The following is a 20,253-nucleotide window of genomic DNA, read 5'->3' as shown; positions in this document are numbered from 1 at the left end:
GTGGATCTTCACAGTTCATTTGCTCGCCCTGCGAAAGCTCCTGCCCTGGGGAGAAGCCCTTCGGCCCCGCTGCTCGGGTCGCCTCACCCAAACCCTGTGGCCAGCCCCGGAGTCTCCCGTTCATCTCTCTTCGTTTCCGATCCCAGGTGTAGCAGGTGCTGGAGTGGCCTGGCGCCACCTGTAGCTGCTGCTCCTCATCCCGGGCTTTCCTCATCTCTGTTGCTGGCGAGCTCCAGGCGCTCGCTTTTTCTGCTTCGTCTTCATCCTCCTCTCATGCCTCCTCCATCCTTCCCCACGCTGCTTTGCACATCGAAAGCCTACAGGCGCCAGGATCCATTTCTCCGCCTGCTCCCTGGCCTATCAGATACAGAGGAGCCAAGCTGGCATGAAGAAGGGCAGGAAGGTGGCGCGGCTCCGTCCTTTGGCTGCGTTCCGCCACAGCCATTCGGCCCGCCGGCCACTTTGGCAGCCAGAGAAAGGCCAGACCATTTTGGGCTTTGAAATCACAGCACCCGGCACCCCTCGAATCTGGGTCGGTTGTGGTCCCTCCAGGGAAGCCAGGGCTGCTTTATGCTAACTTGTACCCCCTTAACCATATCTCCCTTGGCACCTTCGTAATCAAGACACCCCGCTCTTAAGATTTGCCGAAAGCTCTCCCTTCGAAACTCCTCGTTTCTGAGTCTTTTGGACGTTTATTAAGAAACGTTTTGCTTTTATCAACTCTCACACCTACACAAAGGTGGCACCAAAAGGGCACCCTCTAAAAGTGTGTGTATGAGGGCGGGGGGCGGGGAGAGACTGGAAGATGTGGGGCTTGTGACCTTCAAATAGCTCTTCCAAATCCCGTTTTGAGGCTCCTGAATTCCTTCCCTCTCCCAGGAGCCCAGCTAAGAAGAAGGTCTTGGTTACATTTATACATATATATCAGTTAAAAACATGTCTCTCTGTGCGTATGTCACCCTACTACTTCGTCGCTGCACCGTCTCCTCCTCCAAGATGCGAGCAGAAAGCCAAAGATTTTTGGATGCTGTTGCTGGCATCCCTGCTGCGGCTCGTTTTCCTTCCCCCCAGGCTCGGGGGTGGGGTGGAGAGGGACCCAGGCGTCCGGCGGCAGACCCTTGAGGTGCAACCCACCCGCTGGGGCACCCCCTCCTCCCGTCCAAGCGGAGGAAGAAAAGTGGCGAAGGAGAGGCTGCGCTCATTCTCCCCCCACCCGTCCGCCCCACCCCAACTCTCCTTAGCGCAGGGCCGGGGAGTGGAGGGGGGCACTCCCTTCTCCCCCCCCCCGCCCCAGCCGATGCCTACCTTATCCCCCCCTCCCCGTCCAGCTTTGGGGCCCAACCAGAGCCCGGGAAGGAGGGGAGGAGGGCGGAGGGAGGGGGCAGGGCGGGGCGGGGAGGGAGGGGACTCTCGCCGCCGCCGCCGCCGCCGATTATGTCACATCGATCGGGCTCTGCAGCAGCAGCAGCAGGAGTCGGCGAGGCGGCGGCTGCGGGGCGAGCGGAGGGACGGGCGCGGCTCAGGTAGGAGGCAGGAGGGGCTGCCGCGGGGACCCCCTCCCCGGCCTCGGCAGGAGCCTCGGGGTTGGGGGAGAGGATGGGTCCCCTCGCTGGGAGGGCTGTCCCTCCTCCCGCCTTTGTCAGGATCTGGAGGCGGGGGGGGGGCTCTTCTAAATTTGGGGTATAAAGGAGACCTGAGGGGTTCCGTAGTGGAACACGCACAACCAGGTTAGAAGAAATAGGTTGGTGCAAACCGCCCGCCCTCGATCCGCATCTGTCTCTAGGAGAAGTTGCTGGGCGTGTGGTGGCGGCTGTGGGTCAGGGCTCAGGGCTGGCTGAGTGTGTGTCCGTGGGGCTAGACTCCAGGGGAGGGAATCGGGGAAGAAGGGGCCGAGAAGGGGAGACCCTCCGGGTGCAGGGAAAGGGACCCCTCTTGCGGGGAGGGTGCATGGGAATGTAAGGGCCAAGAGATGTGCTGGAGAAGATGGCGGGGGCCGGGGGGGGGGCAAAATCTCTAGGTGCAAGCCATCTTTAGCCCTTTCCTCTCAGAGGAAGATGTATGAGGGTCTTTTGGGGGGCAGTAATAAGGGTTGTGTGAGAGAAGAGGCGGGAGGGAGGGAGGCAGCAGGGCCCCTTGAGTGTGAGAATGTGCCAAGGATGGGGATGTGTCAGGGAAACAGATGCGTGCACCATTGTATGCCAGGATGAGGGCTTGCTTGAGGAAGGGGAGCATTCCGGGAGTGGAAGCCGAGGCAAGATTGCCTTCAGAATGAGTTGTGTGCGCTAGAAGGGTTGTGCCAAGACGGTGTGTGTGAGAGAGAGGGAGGGAGGGAGCTGGGTGTGTGGGTAGGGAGGAAGGAGAGCAGAATGGTGTGTGATGGTGAGTCTCTCCTGTGTACATCTGCGCCAAGGAGGCTGGAGCATGTGCTTGTATGTGGGGGAAAGAGCACGCTGTGGACCTTGGTGTGTGAGAAGGGGAAGCATTGTGTGCTGGCAAGGATGCTGTGGGAATCGCGGGCAGCTTGTGGGCGAAGATGTTGAATTATGGTTGGAGGGGGAGAGGGAGGGAGAGTAGCGAAAGGGTGTGGCAGCTGGATCTGGGCCTAAAACAGAAGGCTCTACCATTCCTGTCGTGGGTGGAGGGCCAGCCTGACCATTACGCAGTGTGAGATGGTCTGCCTCAGGCGGCAGGTTTTGGGCAGCGGCCATTAAAGAGCAGCAAGTAGTTAATTATTTAATGTATCATATATATATTTAAATTGTTGGTGGGAGGCAGGGTGCCACTTGGACTGCTGCTTCAGGCAACACATCTTTTTCAATTATTTCTGCATCCATGGAAGGCAAGATGGGAGCTCTTTAAAACTACAGTTTGCATGTGTCTGAGAGGAGGTAGCAGACTGTTGTGTGTGGGAAGTAGTTACTCGGAGCATCGCTCTGTTTTGGAGGCGTTGTGCAAGGTTGTGCTATTCTGGAAGAATTTGTAAATAGCACTGGGAGGCAGGAATGAAATCATTGTGAGTAAGGACTGGAAGATGGTACTGGAAGATGGATACTGGTTGTGTGTGTGTACAGGTTGTGGGTTGCACATGCAGAGCTTGAAATGCGTGTGTGAGTTGGCTGTATGTGAATAACAGGTGAGAAGGAACGTTGATGGCATGGGGTATGTGTGTGTGAGGGGGGGCTGTGTTGTGTTGTGCAGAATAGGGAGGGGCAGTGGGGAGAGCTTGGGGTTTTGTGTATATGGTGTTGCTGCTGTGTCTCTCTCGGGGGGGGGGCAGTGCTGGCGATGGACATGATCCTGAGGTCCACAATCTTTTGACAGTTTATATGTCTATGAAAATCTGCTTTGCAGGCATGTGCAACAGAGTAATGTAACAATGTGTGTGTGTGAATGTGAATGATTGGTGGGTTTCTAGGTCTTCTCAAAGGGTTTGGTGTAAGTCCGTTGATGGATTCATGGCTACTGAAACATAATACTGGTGTGCATGTGATGAGTGCGTTATGCAGACCTAAGTGTGCAGTCAGTTGTGTGTGGAGGAGAGACAGGTTGTGTGTAAAGGAGAAAAGGGTTGTATGTGCATCTCATATTATGCTGTGCAGATATGGTGGGTGGTGGCATGTGCACAGCTCAGGCCTGCAGTGCTTGCATGGTGCCTTTGTGGAGGTGTTTCCTAGAAGTAAAGAATTTCCAGGATGTGTTCTTGTGCCAACCTGGCACCTACTAGATGTTTTGAACTGCAACTCCCATCAGCCCCAAAACATCAGTGTGTGTGCGAAAATCTGCTGTGCTTTGCATGCACGGAGTGTTTGAGTGGGATCAACTGCTCTCCCAGGCTCAGCCCTAAAAGCTGTAGGGTGAGGCTGGCATCCTTCAGATGTGAGGACACCTGGAGCAAGATCAAATGAAGAGAACACTTCACTGCCTGCATCTGCCTTACCCCCCCCCCCCGGCCGCCAGGTCAGAGGCTTCAAATGAGCCCAGACCCCTCTCTGTTTAAAAGTGAACTGCTGCACACAAGAGAGAGTCGGGTGGTTTGCACAGGTCTGTGCCTGTGTGTGATGATTTGCTGCTAACTTCAGGCCGTATTTCCTGGGCTGGGTGGGGCTTGTTTTCCTATGCTTAGATCATAGCGGTTTTGCACACACACACACACACACACACACACACACACACACACACCATGCCACAGGCTTGCTGAGATTGATGAAGTGTCTGTGGACCGGATGGCAGGTTGTGTGTGCCTGGGCAAAAGCAAAGGCTCAGCTTGTATCTGGCTCCTTCCTCTGCCCACCCCCAACCATACGAGCCAACTCCTAGGGGCCAAGGTCCTTTCCCCTCCCCAATAAAATATTTGAGGGGGCCAGCCTCCCCCCAAGTTGATGGGCATTGCCATTCAAATGATGTGCTCATGCCTTGTCTTGTGGTCTGTTATGTGAGGCAGGGCTTACCTCCCCCCCCCCAATACTTTATTCAAGGAGGCACCCCTGCCCCCAGTGTGGTGTTGGAATCAAAGCGGAGCTACCAGGGCTCAGCCCCAGAATCTGTTTTCAGAACCCATTAATTTGATGACAAACCAACAATTTAAAAACTGAGTGTTTTGAACATGTGCACCGAATCATTTACATTTATTTACAGAGGTAAATAAAAAAATTGCATTTAGGAGGTGCAACTGTCTAAGCAAGCTGTTGTTAAGGAAAGCAAGCGCTGCTCACTCATTCAGAGAACAGGGTATTGCCAGTTCACCATCACCATCATCTTGGGGGGCGGCAAAACTACACCTGACCAATCCAAGCACAGATCCTCTTCCTCTTGCCCCATCTAGGGGAGCAAAATCCCAGGAAGCCTTCACCAAGCTGAAGTCTTCCAGTTGCTTTGGACTACAAGTCCCATCCACCTGGGGGGCACCAGGTTGGCAAAGGCTGCTTCTGAGAGAGGAAGGCATTAAAGTTTCTCCCCTCTCAATTCAATCAACTTTTATATATAGCAAAAAAGCAGAGATCAGGAAGACTCCCCTCTCCCTCTTAATCACCTTGAATTCTCCTTCGATTCCAATAAGGGGGAAATAATTTCTGAGCTTAAATGGGGATATGCCCTTGCCAGGGAGAAATCTCTTACTGGGAAATGCAACCCAGAATATTCACAGCAGAAGTCTAATATTTTGGGCTGAACACCTGCTGACCAAGAAATCCTCTGAGCTGGAAAACAGCATTTGTGAACACTCCAATCCTTGGATTTCTACCAGACACAGCACAACTACAGCCAATTAAACACACACACACACTGGACATAAATCCCTCCTGCAATCAAGTGAGTAGTTAGGAAAATGAATGAAAATCAATGGCATTTTCTGTCCTGAAAGATGAGGGCCCTGAGATCCCCCAAATGCTGGGCAGATCAGCATGAATAGGCATTGTATCCTGGGAAGTTAAATAACCCCAAATCTCAGCTGGAACAAATCTGATTTTGATTTTATGGCAGTCAGAAGATGGGGAGGGAAAACATTTTGCCATCCAATCCCCCCCCCCCCGTCCCTTTTTGGCAGCTTGCAATATTGTTTTGCTGTCTGGCTGGCTCCTTATTAGGGAGAGATGCTATTTAATTATCACTTCCACCAGCCTAATAACAAGAGGGAGTATTAACATTGAAGCACATAATTCCGGTATCTGGGTAATTGGTCTTGAATTTTTGTTAAGGAAAAAACACCCTTATTTACAATATCCTGGGCATCTAACTCCCCAGTTTCCTTTCCTTTTCCTGGCTCCAAAGCCTGATGCTAAAGCAGCCCACCCAAGGAAAGCCCAGGAGTTCCTCACATCAAGGATCAATCCCTCTCCCATGAACATAGTCCAGTTTAATAAATAACGCTGTCCTCCTCACAGCATGGCTGTGCTTTTCCGCAGCACCCTCCATTCACCTCCATGGGACTTCTGCCGGAGAATATCCCCTGGGGGTGTGCAGCCTACCTAGGTCAGGAGCTTGATTCCCAAGCTTTTCTTAATGATTAAAAAATCCCCCTTCCCGGAGCTGTGGAAGATAACCCTGGATGCCCCCAGCCTGCCTCCCCCCCCCCGCCCTGACAAGGAGGTGATGGGTGGGGGGGGGAGGGGGGAGAGGGGCAGCAGGTGGCAATTGATTTACGGGAGGAATCTGTCTGAGGCAGGAGCTGCGTGGTGGGGAGAGGGACGGATAGCGGCATGTTGCCCAGGCAACGAGGAATTATGGTCTGGCATGTTCCTCATCAATCCACCTTGTCAATAGAGCTGGTGGCAGGATAGAGAGGAATACCAAGGCCGGCTCTGCCCGGCTGCACGGATGCCCTCAGCCCTGACCCAAAACCCTCCCTGCTGTCTGATCTGCCCCCTCCTCCCCACAGGCTTGACAAATGCCCCACACTCTTCTCCGTCTTGCCACCCAGCTCTCTCACCTCTTCCATCCACATTAGAGCCCAACGGTCTCTCATTCCTGCCTTTTCATGAAAAGCTCTTTGTTCCTGGGATTCTCTCTCTGTCTCTCTCCTGCTTTGTCCCCAGCCTTCTGCTTCTCAGTGCAGCAAGAGTGGAGACCGAGAGTGGAGACTTTAGGGCTTTGTTTGGGGTAGGGAGAGGGAAGGAGGAGGCTGGGGTTCTTGGCACCTGCAGCTACCTCAGGGCCTGGGGGTTTCATCCACAACTGCTGCTGCTGCCTGGCACAGCCGCTGTACCCCCAGTTCCCTTGCCCCACCCAGGTCTGCACCTGCACGTCCATCTCTGTAACCAGACCCATAGTGACTCATCTCCCTGCATCTCTTTTTCATCTTGCTGTATTTGCCTGGCTAGAGTCTCTCTCTGTGTGTCCTGCTGCCCCCACTCAGCACCTGCAGGAATAAGCTCAGGGGATGGGATGGGGAAAGAGCTGGGTTCTCAGTCTCTTCCCCCTCTGCTGTTCCTCAAAGTCCTTCACTCATATTGTATATAAAAGAGATGTTTCCAAACAAGCCAATTTCTTCTGACTTACCACCACAAGGCCTTGCTAGAGGAGTGTGGACTTTTGTTCCAGCTTCCAGAGGATGGAGGACCCCAGGTGTCTGGGTGCCCAGTCCTCTCTTGTAGTGTGATGATGTGGGCCCTTTCTCCTCAAAGGCTGGACCACTGACTTGCCAGCAAACCACAAGCAGACTGAAGGGGCTTCAGAGAAGATAGCTGGAAACACAGAGCTGAAAACCCTGCCACCATTGTAAATAGCCAGTTGCTTGGTCACCTCTGACAATTAAGTGCTGCAATAAAGGTGGTGAAGTAAGGAAGCTTAGATCATTGAAAGAGAGCTGGCTAGGCTACTCGCCAGCTGCAGGTGACTCACATAGTAGGGGCAAGGGGCTAGTAAAAATGTATGTGAGGCTCTTGTCTAATTTGTAAGGCTGATCTCTGCCTTGAGAAAAAGTGAGGTTTCCACATCATACAGGACAAATCCAACCCATAGGCTACAATGCACTGGGAAGGTAACACTGAAATATAGAAGATCCATAGTCTTAGCAGCTTCCATTCATGCCAGTGAACTTTACACCCCATATTAATTAGCAGAGGTGTCTAGTGTTGGTGCCATCTGGAATTAATAACTGTTGAGACACCAACATGTTTTCGACTTGCTTCTAACCCTGAGCGAAAGCCATTCAACCAAATTATCCTGAGATTTCTTACTGAATGCAACATTTGCACACCCCCCTCCACATCCTGCCTCTCCTTGTGGCAACCCCCAGTCCTCCAGAGGAGGTAGAGCAGAGACTCAGGGTTAGCTCAGGTTACTTGTTGTCCTACTCAAATATCAAATTTGCCCTCAGTAAAGCTGTTAAGGGCAGACTTTGGGGGCACAGTCTGGGGCCTCACCGCCAAGTGCCTTGATGAGAGCGCTAGCAAGCCTCACTGGGCATTGCCCACCATCTAAAATTTCTCCAGAAATGTCTCTGAACCTTGGTGGGGCTCCAAGGTTTCTGGGCAAATAAAAATGGCCAGTGGTTGGAGCCTGGCTTTGCTTTCCAGCATGTACCACCCAAAGGGTTACAAAAAGTAAGCGGGCAGGGGCAGAGACCCAGCCCTCTAAAGGGGGTTTTATAGGCCAGCAATGGCAGCAGCAGGGAGGGAGTATGCAGGGCTGGGGAGGGGGAAACTGAGCATGGGACTCTGGGACTCCAGTGTTGGAAACTCAGGTATATAATCTAATCGTCAAAGGGCACCTTAAGCGTAGGGTACAGTCACCAGAATGGAATGTCTAGGTGCCTTTTTTGCAGTGGAATTTATTTTTATTATTAATTTCGTTTCCATACCGCTTTATATTTTAAAGGGAAAAAATCTCAAAGCGGTTCACAACACATTAAAACGTCAAATAAAACAATCCATAATAAAACAAATTCAAGCTTCAAGGAAAGTATTTCAGATCCTTCCCTAAGTGACATTTTGCTTTCCCCCGTCATCAGCCTGGCATCCCGAGATCTCCAGGTGGCCTCACTTGGACCTGCGCCAATCACAAAATGCGCCTGGTGCCTGGCTGATTTCTAACATGGCACAGGAGTGCTGCCTCCACCTTCTTGGCACCTCTGTCACCTTCTCCCCCCTCCACAACTAGGAGTGTCAGTTGTGTTGCCTTTTGAAGCATCTTCCTGACTCGTAAGTTCCACCAAAATGAACGAAGGCAGTGCAATTGCATATGTGTGTGATGACAATGACAACACACCTTCCCTTGCTCTGAGGAGTGACAGGGTCTGGGTTTGGCAGAGACATCACACTCCCACTTTTCAGGTTTCTTTCTTTCCCTTGCTTGTTCATGGCAAATGGAAACTTTCTGAGCCATGCAAAAGGAGCGAAGGAAGGAGGCTGCAGTCTGAGAAGCTATTGCCTGCTTTTTGCTTTTGTTTCCTCTCTTGGCTTGGTTGGGCAAAAGTTCGTTGTTTTCAGCTTGCAATGGGCAACAGGGCTGCTGGTATTCCACTCACTATGTCACACTTGCTTCTTTGGGGTGGGGATGGGGGTTGTTACATTGAAGGAGACAGGCTATTTCGGAGTCCCAGGGAGAGGGCACCTTGCAGGAGGTCTTCTTTGCTTGTCTACTGGATGTTAATTCACCTGGGGGAAGATCACCTGTCACAACCATTTAGGGTTGTTAATGAGTGTAATGAGTGAGATTGAATGCAAGTAGGCTGAGAGGAGCAAGTGTTTAACCTGAAAGGTTTTCTGGCTGGGTACATACCACACATGTTAAAACACACGGCTCCCCCTCTCCCAAGCAGAATCCTGTGAACTGTGGTTTACCCGTCACAGAACTGCAATTCCCAGCACCCTTAAACTACACTTAGACTCATAGAATTGTAGAGCTGGAAGGGATCCCGAGCATGGCTATCAACATTTTCCTTTTTTAAAGGGAAATTCCCTTATTCCGAATGGGATTCCTCGGAGGAAAAGGGAAAAGTTGACAGCTATGATCCCGAGGGTCATCTAGTCCACTCCTTGCCATGCAGGAATCTCAACTAGATCATACATGGCAGATGGCCACCCACCCTCTGCATTAAAACCTCCAAGGAAGAAGAGTCCAACTCTTGTCGTTGGAGTCTGTTTCGCTGTCAAATAGCTCTTCCTGATGTTTAGTCAGAATCTATTTTCTTGTAACTTGAAGCCGTTGATTTGGGTCCTACTCTCCACGGCAGGAGAAATAACAATAACAACAGCAGCAACAAGCTTGCTCCATCCTTCATGTGACAGCCCTTTTGATATCTGAAGATGGGTATCCTATTTCCGCTCATTCTCCTCTTTTACAGGCTAAACATACCCAGCTCCTTCAGCTGTTCTTTATAAGGCTTCATTTACTATATCATTTCGGCCTCTCTCCTCTGCAAATGTTCCTTCTTAAATTGTGATGCCCAGAACTGGACACAGTACCCCAAGTGTGGTCTGACCAGGGCAGAATAGAGCAGGGCTATTATTTCCTTTGATCTGGATACTAGACTTGGGTTGATGCAGCCTAGAATAGCATTAGCTTTTTTTATTGCTGCATCACACTGTTGACTCATGTTCAGCTTGTGGTCTACTAAGACCCCTAGGTCTTTTTCACATTCACTACTGGCAAGCCAGGTGTCCCCCATCTTATATTTGTGCAGCTGGTTCTTGCCTAAGGATTCTTTCCCAGGATTCTTTGTGGGGAAATTGTATGCTTGAAACATGCTTTAAAAGGTAGAGTGTGTACACAGCCTCTACCGTGTCACATGTTTCTTCCTTGCCACTCTGAGCAGCCCCTCCTACCTCGGTGGGCCCAGAGCCAAGATGCGGCTGGACTGGCAAGAGAGGAAGGCCTTTGCACTTCCCTCTCTTTGGCTTTATGCTCTGTGAAACAGACTTGTTCTGGGGGCTCTTGCAGTCATCCTGCAGCCTGAGCTGCCATCACTCCTCTGGAATCTGGGTCCCAAACAATCAGCGCCTTGTTGTGCACTTGCTGTGTGTTGTCAACAGGACGGCTCGGCTGCCCCCAAGTTTCCGCTGCCTCGCCCTCAGCCTGACCCATCCGCAGGGCATCATGGCTACAATCGGGGACTTGATTGAGGCCCCAAGCAGAGCTAGTGGGATCATTGATTGAGGCCCCAAGCAGAGCATTGATGGATCATTGGGGGTGTGGTGAGCTGGGCAGGGGCAGCAGGAATGGTGGGGCACCAGCAAAGCAGGGCAACGGGGAGGTGGCGCAGGGAAGAACCCTGCCTCTGCCTCTCCAGTTCTTCCAGCTGCATGAATCAGCCTCTTCCAAGAAGGAGGAGGCTCACATGAAATCCTTTTCCCAGCAATGGGAATGACCCAGTCCAAGACTCCTGCTGGGCTGCAGCCCAATGACACCAAGCCAGAATGTTTTGCAAATGAGTTGCAAAAGCACAGGGATGATTTCTAGAAAAGTCTCATGTCTCTCTTTGGGTCTTCAGGGCCAGAGTAATGTGTGAGCATTTGGACATGTGAATCTGCCCTCAGCAATCCAAGCCAAACTGTTGCTCTTGTGCGTGTAACTGGTGTGTACATGTTCACCCATGTTCACCCATGCACACACACCACACTTAAAAGTTTTAGTTTATTCCCACCCTGTATGTGACCCAGTTCCCTACCTGTCAATGTGCCTTTGGACCACGGCCATTGGCGAAAAAGTGGTCAGAGCAACAAATGTGACTCTTGCCTTTGTACAGTAGACTACACTGCAGCCCTGCAAAAGTCAGAGGTTATTGTGCACACGCATGTGCACACACACACCCCACAGCCTCCATCCAGGCTGGGTCAAAAGCACCTGGAGGGGCCGCTGGGAGCCCTGAGCCTGAGGTTCCCCACCTTTCCTTTAGGATGGCAAGATCATGTACCTTTAATCCTTATGTAGAAGACAGGATTTTGGCAGCTGCAGTTTCTCACTCAGAGCTGAGCAGGGAAAGACTCACAGAACTCTTCTGCACAACTATTAAGGCAAGAGATTAAGTCCTGCCACCATTCTTTGCGTCTGCTCACCCACCCTCTTATCCATGACTGAGCAGGAACCCCCATGGCAGCCGCCTCTTTTGGGTCGCTGCGCATAAATACACTGATTCTAGCCAGTTGTTGTTGTTATTGGGGGGAAAGATTACAAAATGCTGAAACATCTATACTTTGCATAAAGATCTGGAGAAGATATATTTTGCATTTTGCTGTGTTTCTTTAAAATAATGTGCACACAGCTTCCTCTGCAGCTTGGAGGGGTCCAAGGAACCTGCTGGGATAATAAGGGCAGGCAGGTTCTCAGACCCACCGAGCAGCAGAAAGGCTGCAAAACAGGACAGCAAGTGCAAATGCTCCACCCCTAAGTCCAGACTGAATGCTAATTTAGAATCTTGCAATCTCATTTTATAAACAAAAGGGGGAAAGCCACCCTTTCCCCCGCAAAGGCCACTTCCCTTCCCACCATCCCCAGAATTACTGGATTGCTGTCAAGACACTTCTCAGAAATTATGAGCGTTTGGCCTTCCAGCCTCTCTCCAGCTCCCTTCACTCCATTCTCTTTCTGGGGCTAAGAATAGACTCCAGGTGCCCTGAAAGCTAGTCTGAATGGCCTTGAGTATTCAAAGCAGCTTAGTAACCCTATGAAACCCTTTCAGCATCTTCTGCTCTCATACAGCCGCATCACAGTTGTTAAATGTGTCTGTGGATAAGTTCTAAACCATAACCAGATGTAAAGAAGACTATCTATCTATCCTCATTGGATCTATGCCTCCCAGGATCCCACAATGCATGTCATATGGATAGGATGGATTCTCTAGGACCCCCAAATGCTGAAATAATACCAAAACCCACAGAATGGAAAATCGACCCAAGGCAGCCTTATGTCGACATGGTGCTGTCCTGTGCTGAGAGTACCTGGTGGGCATAGGCAAGGCAGGGGGCGCCACAAACCAAGAGGGATCTACCAGCATCACTTCTCCATCTGCAAAATGAAGCCACAAATTGCTCCAAGTTTAAAATTAAGCAACAGCACAGTCCTAAAGGTCACTAATGGAGGAAGGAGGGAGAGGTCCCTGCAGCCAGAGGAGAGGCAAAGGGGTCATCTATTCCTTCTTTGCTCCAATGGGAGGGAATTATCTACAGAGCCACCTATAGAATGGCATCATTCCAAAGGGTGCATTGAGGAAACAAGAGGACTTTGGATGGGGCATATCCACACCCGTCCCTGACACACACGGTTTCCCCCTTTCTCCATTGCTGGAAAATCACCAGAACATGTACAATGGCAGAGTTTTCCACCCACGTACGGCCCTGCTGAGAGTCCTTCTCTGATGGAGGGGCACCTCCTCCTCCTCCACTTCTTCCTAAAGCCCCCTCAGGCAGCCTCAAGGTTTGCTTTCTAGCACTTGTATGTTAAGTATGGTATATAAATGATTAATAATATTATTGCAGCTCTCTGTTAAATGGCCCTCCTCCTTTATGCCCTGTTCATGATGCCGGACAACGCATGTTCCTCTGGCCTCATGAGGAGCCTCTTCAGTGGGGCTGGTGAGTGTGGGTCCTGCCCCCTAGGCCAGGTGGAAAGGGCCTTGCAGGGAGCGGCCTCCACGCCTCACAGCCAGGCCATGTTCCTCTGGCCTCAAATGTAATTATGCAAATGTAATCATCACCATCATAATCTGTGGGTTTCAGGGGTGGGCTTTTAATTTTTTTAGGCTTCCTGATGAGCCTGGAGGGTTGCTGATAGAACCTGAAGAAGGGCAATTCTCAGGGTGGAAATATAAGGAGAGAGAGAGAGAGAGGATTTAAGGGGCTCCCCCCCCCCCAACCTTGGAACTGCTCCTTTCCCCGATAAATATGTTTCCCCTCATCCCTCTCCCTTGTTGGGATTTGCATGTTTTCTTTTGCAAATGAGGACAAGGGAGGAGCAGAAATGGAGGTTGTTCACCCCTCAGCCGACCAGACCTTCCTTATCTCCCTGCCCAGGGACCCCTGCCACGGCCAGATCTGCTGTGCTTTGCTGAGAGAGGCAGGGAGAAGAAAAACGAAACTGGGACTCTGTTTTCTGATTCTGGGAAAGGATTGGGGCTTAGTGGTTAGAGCAGAAGCCAATTCCCCTGGGTTGAATTCCCTGCGGACAGTTATGGATCCCGCCTCCTCCCTCCTCCTCCCCTTCCCTCCCCTCCTTTGTGTGTGTTTAGTAGGCAGAGTCCTTAAGGCTCATTAGCTTATCTTTGCCCATGGTTGCTATGGAGACCACAGAGTGGCACTGTCCTGTAGGGCAGCAGCGAGGGAGTGGAAGAGGCTGCTCTTTGCGCACAGGATGCGTGGCATGTGCCTCACCTGGGCAGTGCCTGCAAATCAACACCTGCCAAAAAATAAAGAGCAGGTGCTCGTGAGACAAACTACGCCAACTGTCACCCCAAACTCCAAGGCTTCATGGCGACTGAACTGCGCACAATATGCAAACCACAGAGGGCGTGATTTGACAAGAGACCCAGGTCAGCACTAAGCACACCCACAATGCCCGTTTCTAAGGCTGCGCACGGCCGTGCATTGAAAGCACCCAAGCGCTGTAGCTTACCCATCACAGGGCTGCCATTCCTCAGCACCCTTAACAAGCTACAGTTTCTTTTTTTTTTTAATAAATATTTTATTCGTTTTTGCATAAAAGACAACAAAGCAAAACAAAAGCAACAAACAATACACCAAAAACATACAGAATTACACAAACATAACATACTACAAACAACAGAAATAAGAACAATCTTATCTTCATATTGATCTTGCATTAACTTGTTTCTCTGACTTCCCCGAGTCTCCCTTCCCTGTATTCCAATTCATACAATTAAACAACAAATCCCTTCCCTCTGTCATAATTAACCTCCTTTCTGATTTGAATGTCTTAATATAGCTTATTCAATGCTTAGAACTTAGAATGTTGGGTCTTCAGATCCTTAAAATTTTACTCCAATAACCTTATACATTCAATCTGATTGAACAAGCTACAGTTTCTAGAATTCTTTTTCAGGGGGAGGGGGAGGGAGGAGAAATATGTCTTAAATGTTTGGTGTGCATGTAGCCTAAGAGCAGTACAGGTGATGGCTGTGCCATGAAGCAAGATAAGGTGGTCCCCTCTGACTGCGGGTATTGGGTAAATGTGGGTCCAGCCTGCCGAAATTTTTCGCCTGTGCAAGAACATTGTGCAGCTGCTATTGGTATATATATTTGACAGATCCCGTTTTTTGTGGTTGCTTCCTCTGCCACCAGGCCTTTTAAGTTGAGATCTTTCCCAGGCAGCACTGCAAAGGTTTGGCCTAGACGTCTCCCTTCCAACTGTACAATTCTGTGATTCTATTTCTCCCCCCAACACTTACAGTTTGTTACTTGGACCCCTTAAATCTGTAACTGCCCCACAGGCATGATGTTCCACTAGCCCCTTTAAAACAGATTAAGGTGCCGCAAGACACTATTGTTGCCAATGTAGATCAGTTTCATTCAATGGCAGTGCTCCCTGCCCCCCAAATCAGAATAATAAAAAGGGAAGATCGGTTCTTTTCTGTTGCTATCTTTTAACTACATCAGGCATGTCCAAAATCCGTTTCGGGGGCCTAATCCGGTCTATTTAATCCATTTAAAATTGTAAAAAAAAGCTCAAAAACTTTAGTTGGCCCTCACGCATGATCACTTCATCAAATCTGGCCCTCTTTGAAAAAAGTTTGGGCACCCCTGAACTACATGGAGGAGAGGTAGTGAGAATGGTGACCTCCATTAACAACTGCATTTCAATTCATTAGCTATGGAGTGCCAAGGAGCAATTTCTAGCAGAAAGTGTCAATCCACAGTATGTTCAATGTTGGTGTTTCTAGTGCATATATCCCTAGCATATACGTAAATAGCTTGCCATTTATTCATTCAGGAAGAGATACAAATTTGCTGTTGTGGTTGTTATTACTTTATCATAGGTTGTATTCAGTGTATCACTGTCAGGTGTGGGGAACCTTTGGCCCACCTGAAGTTGCTGAACTACGACTCCCATTGTCCCTGGCCACGCCCATCCACACCGGGGCTGATGGGAGTTATAGTTCAGCAACATCTGGAGGACCAAAGGACCTATAGAATGGAGATAATTCTCTTGGGCAAGCAGAAATGCTGTTGCACACTCTTCTGGGAATAATAGTAACATGCTTCATGGGGTTGTTGTGAGGGCAAATGTGATATATATGTTTCTTAAATTTGAGTGAAAAGGGCTGTTTAGATGTTTCATAATACCAGATTAGGGTTGTGTGTGTGTATGTGTCTGTGTATGTTTGCGGGCACATGGAGCCTGCTCAGTGGCATCACTATTATATGGACTCGGTTTTCCCTGCCAGAACAATGGGAATAACTGTGTGTGACCTGCCTCTGAAGGTTGGAGTGAGATAGGCAAGAAAAGGTTGTGGACCAGTAAGGTTTAGAAGCGAGGGTCCTTTTCATGGGTGAGATGCCTCCCAGCCCTGAAGCTCAGTGGAGAAAGATTTGAGGCTAGTTCTGTTTCTCAGGGTGCCTTAGATTCTTACGCAGATGTATTTGTTGTAGAAAAGTAGTGAAGACTGCAAACCTAGACACCCTTTCAATGGGATAAGCCTCACTGAATGCAGTAAGAATTAGAAAACCAGCTTAGGGTTGTGCTGAGCCGCAAATCAAGAAACAGCCCCCCCCCCCCGGTCGTGATTCTTGCCTTTGCCTCCTCTCCCACAGTGGCCTTAGGCCAGCTTCTCCCTCTCAGCCTCAGCCCCATCCACAATATGGAAGATGTAATGATAATGGAAATTTACCTTACAGAGTTGTTGTAAGGAGCACAACAGGCTAGTGCCCATGAAGCACTTCTTTTTTTTTTATTTCATAAAATGTATAGGCCTCTTGATTTTATTTTTTTTAAAAAAATAACACTGAAAGAGGTTTACAAAAGATATAACAGTAAATTTAGGGGAAAAAATTGCAGGATCTTTGAACATTCAAAGTACTATATCAACATTCCCCAACCTGCTGCTCTCCAGGTGTGGTGTTTGTTTTCTTTTTTGCTGCTGCATCACACTGTTGACTCATCTTCAGCTTGTGGTCCACTAAGACCCCCAGATCCTTTTCACATGTGCTACTGGTTATCCAGGTGAGCGCCCCCCCCCCATATTTATGCAGCTGGTTCTTCCTGCCTAAGTGTAGAATGTGACATTTGGCCTATTGAAATTCATTTTGTTAGTTATGACCCAGTTCCCCAATCTGTTAAGGCCATCTTGAACCCCAGTTCTGTCTTCTTTTTGCTGTCCTAGTTTGCTGAGATGAAAGTTGGCTTCTGAGCAACACCCAGGCCTTACAGGCACAGCTCCACAGGGTGCTAATGCAAGCCCAGGGTGGGACTGTAGAGGCACACACCACCCTCTTTTGTGTGCTGACTTTTCCTAATACACTAGGCTCAATGCAGCTCACAGCTGCCAAAAGTTAGAAGGCTGAGCAGCTTTTAAGCCATGAGAGATGCAGCTCTCCTAGGACCCCCTTCTCCACCCAACACCCACATCTGCGAGAGGAAGAGGCCATGCGTGTGCTTCATGATGCTCTCCATCAGCAGAGGGTAGTGGTCAGCCGTTGCGTCTCAGAGGCAATGAGATCTGTGGAAAAGCAGAATATTAGCTGCAAACAAGCATTTTTTTAAAAACAACAACAACAACTGAGGGATCCTAGTGGAGCAGGACATGATCTCTGTGAGCTGGGCAGCTTCTAATCCCTCCTAGCCTTACACTTTCTCATTAAACACTGAAGCCTCAGATAAATCTCCAAATGAAAGTGCAAGAGATCCAGTTAATTCCAGAGGATTGGAGGGGCTCTGTTGCAATGCTCAGTTTGTCCTGAAGAGGGCGTCAGGTCAGATGGCGGACAGGCTGCTTCTTTATTTTTAATGCTTCTTAATACCGCGCCACAAAACTCTGCAACCCCTTTACTTTGTGCTGCAGCTGGTGGCAGCCCTGAGATCCCCTTTAACCGGAGATGTTGGGGCTGAACCTCAGAAGTTTCCCATCCAAGTCACATGCTCAAGCAGTGAGTTATGGGCTTTCCTCCCCTGATTTGATTTTATACATTGTTCAGTCTGAGGTCTTGGCAATATTCTGGAAAATGAATTTAGTTGCTCCATTAATTCATGCACAGCTTAAAAAAAAGACGGTTAATCAATACATTTAAAATTCTTTAATCGGTTCAATAGTCCTAGTTAAAAGGATTCTAAACCCCCCCCCCCCACCATGGGACATTTTAGCTCTAGTACTATCTTGAGGAAATAAAAAATCTCCTGCCCTTATATGGGGGAGGCTGTTGTGTCACCAGTGGTGGAGGAGATGGGGAGCTGCCATTTCTCATGCAAACATTTCCAGTTCCTTTTGATTAGGGCCTGTCATCAGATTCTCCTCTCCAGTCATTCCCCCCCCCCCTATCTCTCCCCCCCCCCACTCTACTCCCAGCCCCTGTTAAGAGGGCTTTTGACAAGGCCTGTCACCTACTTCATTAATTCTCCTGCTTCTATGGATGTTTGTTTTACCAAGGGAGATGAAATATGAAAAGGTTAAAAGAGGTGGGGGGGGTCGGGTAGCAAGCAGGGGGACAGGGCTGGGTCAAGCAGAACCAGCAACGGGAGAGATGAGCAAGAAGGTCACCAAGGGCTTTTTGGATAGGAGACCTAGCCTGGGTAGATGGGAGGATTAAGACTGAAAGGCATTCGTGTGTGTGTGTTGCATTGTGTGTCTGTGTGCCAACCCGAGACAATTTGGCTTCTGAGGCAGAAAAGCCAATGGGAGCCCCTTCTGATTAAGGCTGTGTACACAGCACCCCCTTGACACACATTTAAAGCACAAGGCCAGGCCTCCTCCACAAAGAATTCTGCAAACTTTAGTTTGCTCAGGGGTCCTGGAATTGTAGCCGTGTGAGGGGTAAACTACAGCAAGAAGGATGATTCCTTGGTGGAAGTCATGTTTTTAATTTATGGTGTGCACACAGTCTAACGGACACAGGAGCAATCCTACAGGAAGTTCTCCTGCATAAGCCCCACTGCAATGAGTGGGAGATGATCATGTGCCCTTGCACAGCTCCCATGCGTCTCAGCAAGAGCTGTGCAGGAGAACTTCCCAATGGGCTGTGCTTTGTGAGTCAGATTTGTATATTGTCTACTCTGCTGCCCGTCAGCAGCACCCATAATCTGCCGCTCCAAGTTGCCCATCTCACTACGATGGGGCTCTCTCTGTCTGTTATAGTCCCCTGTATGTTGTGAGCAGACTTCACATTGCAATCCAAATACACGGAGGCTAGGAGTGTTAATGAATCTGCAGCAATTTAGGTTGAGGTGCTCAGGCCAGGTTGCTCTGTGCATGAGCATGCACTTGTGTATATTAGCAGTCCTTTGTGTGAAGGGAGCTCTTCCTTGCTCTCTGGAACCATCTGCCACAGAACATTGTGGTGGGCTCAGGGGGGCAGGGACCACTGTTGATGTCCAGAATTGTGCCAAGCACAGTTTCCTGTTTGCATTGGCAGGATTCCTGCCACCAAAGGGTCTGTCTATATCCGGCTGCTTCCCCATGATCCTGCTGTGAATGGCTGTGGGGGGTGGGGGCAAGAGATCAGACTGGATGCGGCCTGTGGCATGAGTTCAGGCCACAGATCTCCCCACCTCCACGTTTTGACCCACTAGGCATAGATTGTTTCTTGTCTTTGCAGTTATGAGTGCTAGAAACATCGTTGGTTCAAACCAGTGAACAGTGAGGTCGAGCAGCATATTTATGGCTCCTTAGCTTCCCTGGCTGTTGATCTCGTTTTTTTAGTTGTGGAAAGTTGGTGTTAAAAGTTAGTTTGCTATTATATGCTGGGCAGACGACGAAGACTACAGGGGATACTGTTTCAGAGGGCTTGTTGCAATAATTATGGAGACAATGTATGCTCTCCAAGTATTAGGTAGGATGGGGCTGCAGTTTTACATTAATGGGCTTCTAAAGACCTCGTCCCCCGCCCCCCAAAAAAGTCTGAAGGATGTAAAGTTACAGTAATTGAAAGTTGGGTTATACTGTTCACCCTAAGGACTCCCAGTCCCAGTGCCATTTGAACAGCATTTCTTGTAACAACTTGAATATACACCGTTGGGGGAAGACTGATACTGGGTAAATTGGAGCGGCATCATAGAGACAAATTCTTATAGACAGGATACAGAAGCTTTCAAGTTCAGTGACAAAAGTTCAGAGTGGCATGCTATTCTATACTGTTTTAGCTCTATGGGCCAACCCCTTTCTCCATTTCCCAATCCCACTGTGGAAGTGTGGGGGAGGGGCTTCCCTTATGTCTCACAGCTTATGTCTCGTAGGTCTTATGACTTATGTCTCTTATTCCAGATAAAGATTATTCTCTCTCTCTTATTCCCATAATACTACAATTTAGGGTCACCTAATTAAATTAAGTGGCAAAAGGTTCAGGATTGACTGTGGGAAGGTTCTTCTTCACCTGACACACAGCCTGCTAATAGACAATACACTGATGGATACTAGCTTAAATGGATTTTTATACTGTATATAAGAAAGATTAAATACAATAATGGCCAGGTCTATCAAATGGCGATTAGCACGACAAATCAACATTTTAAACATAGAAACTCCAGGATGAGAGGCAGTCCACCCCTGTGCTTCCTAGATACTGGGCATAAACAAGGGGTGTAGCCACACCCTGCTTGGGGTCTCCCCTGAAGCATTTTGCTGGCTGGTGTTGCAAACAGAAGGCTGGTCTATGATGC

At 49.3% G+C, this 20,253-nt stretch overlaps 1 protein-coding gene across 17 annotated transcripts in view; it reads left to right on the top strand.

Annotated features, from left to right (window-relative positions):
- Positions 1 to 1,422: 1,422 nt before the first annotated feature.
- Positions 1,423 to 20,253, top strand: part of L1CAM (L1 cell adhesion molecule) — a 98,339-nt gene continuing 79,508 nt past the window's right edge. For all 17 annotated transcript variants that reach the window (XM_083419482.1, XM_083419477.1, XM_083419476.1 and 14 more), the window contains exon 1: positions 1,423 to 1,523. In XM_083419482.1, the coding sequence (XP_083275608.1) occupies positions 1,435 to 1,523 (89 nt within the window). In that variant the 5' untranslated portion in view covers positions 1,423 to 1,434. The remainder of the gene's footprint in view (positions 1,524 to 20,253) is intronic.

The sequence above is a fragment of the Podarcis tiliguerta genome (genome assembly GCF_965153285.1).
Source record: "Podarcis tiliguerta genome assembly, chromosome: 17".
Lineage (NCBI taxonomy): Eukaryota > Metazoa > Chordata > Lepidosauria > Squamata > Lacertidae > Podarcis > Podarcis tiliguerta.
Note: the sequence above shows the minus strand (reverse complement) of the source record. Positions and strands in the feature narration are given on the sequence as shown.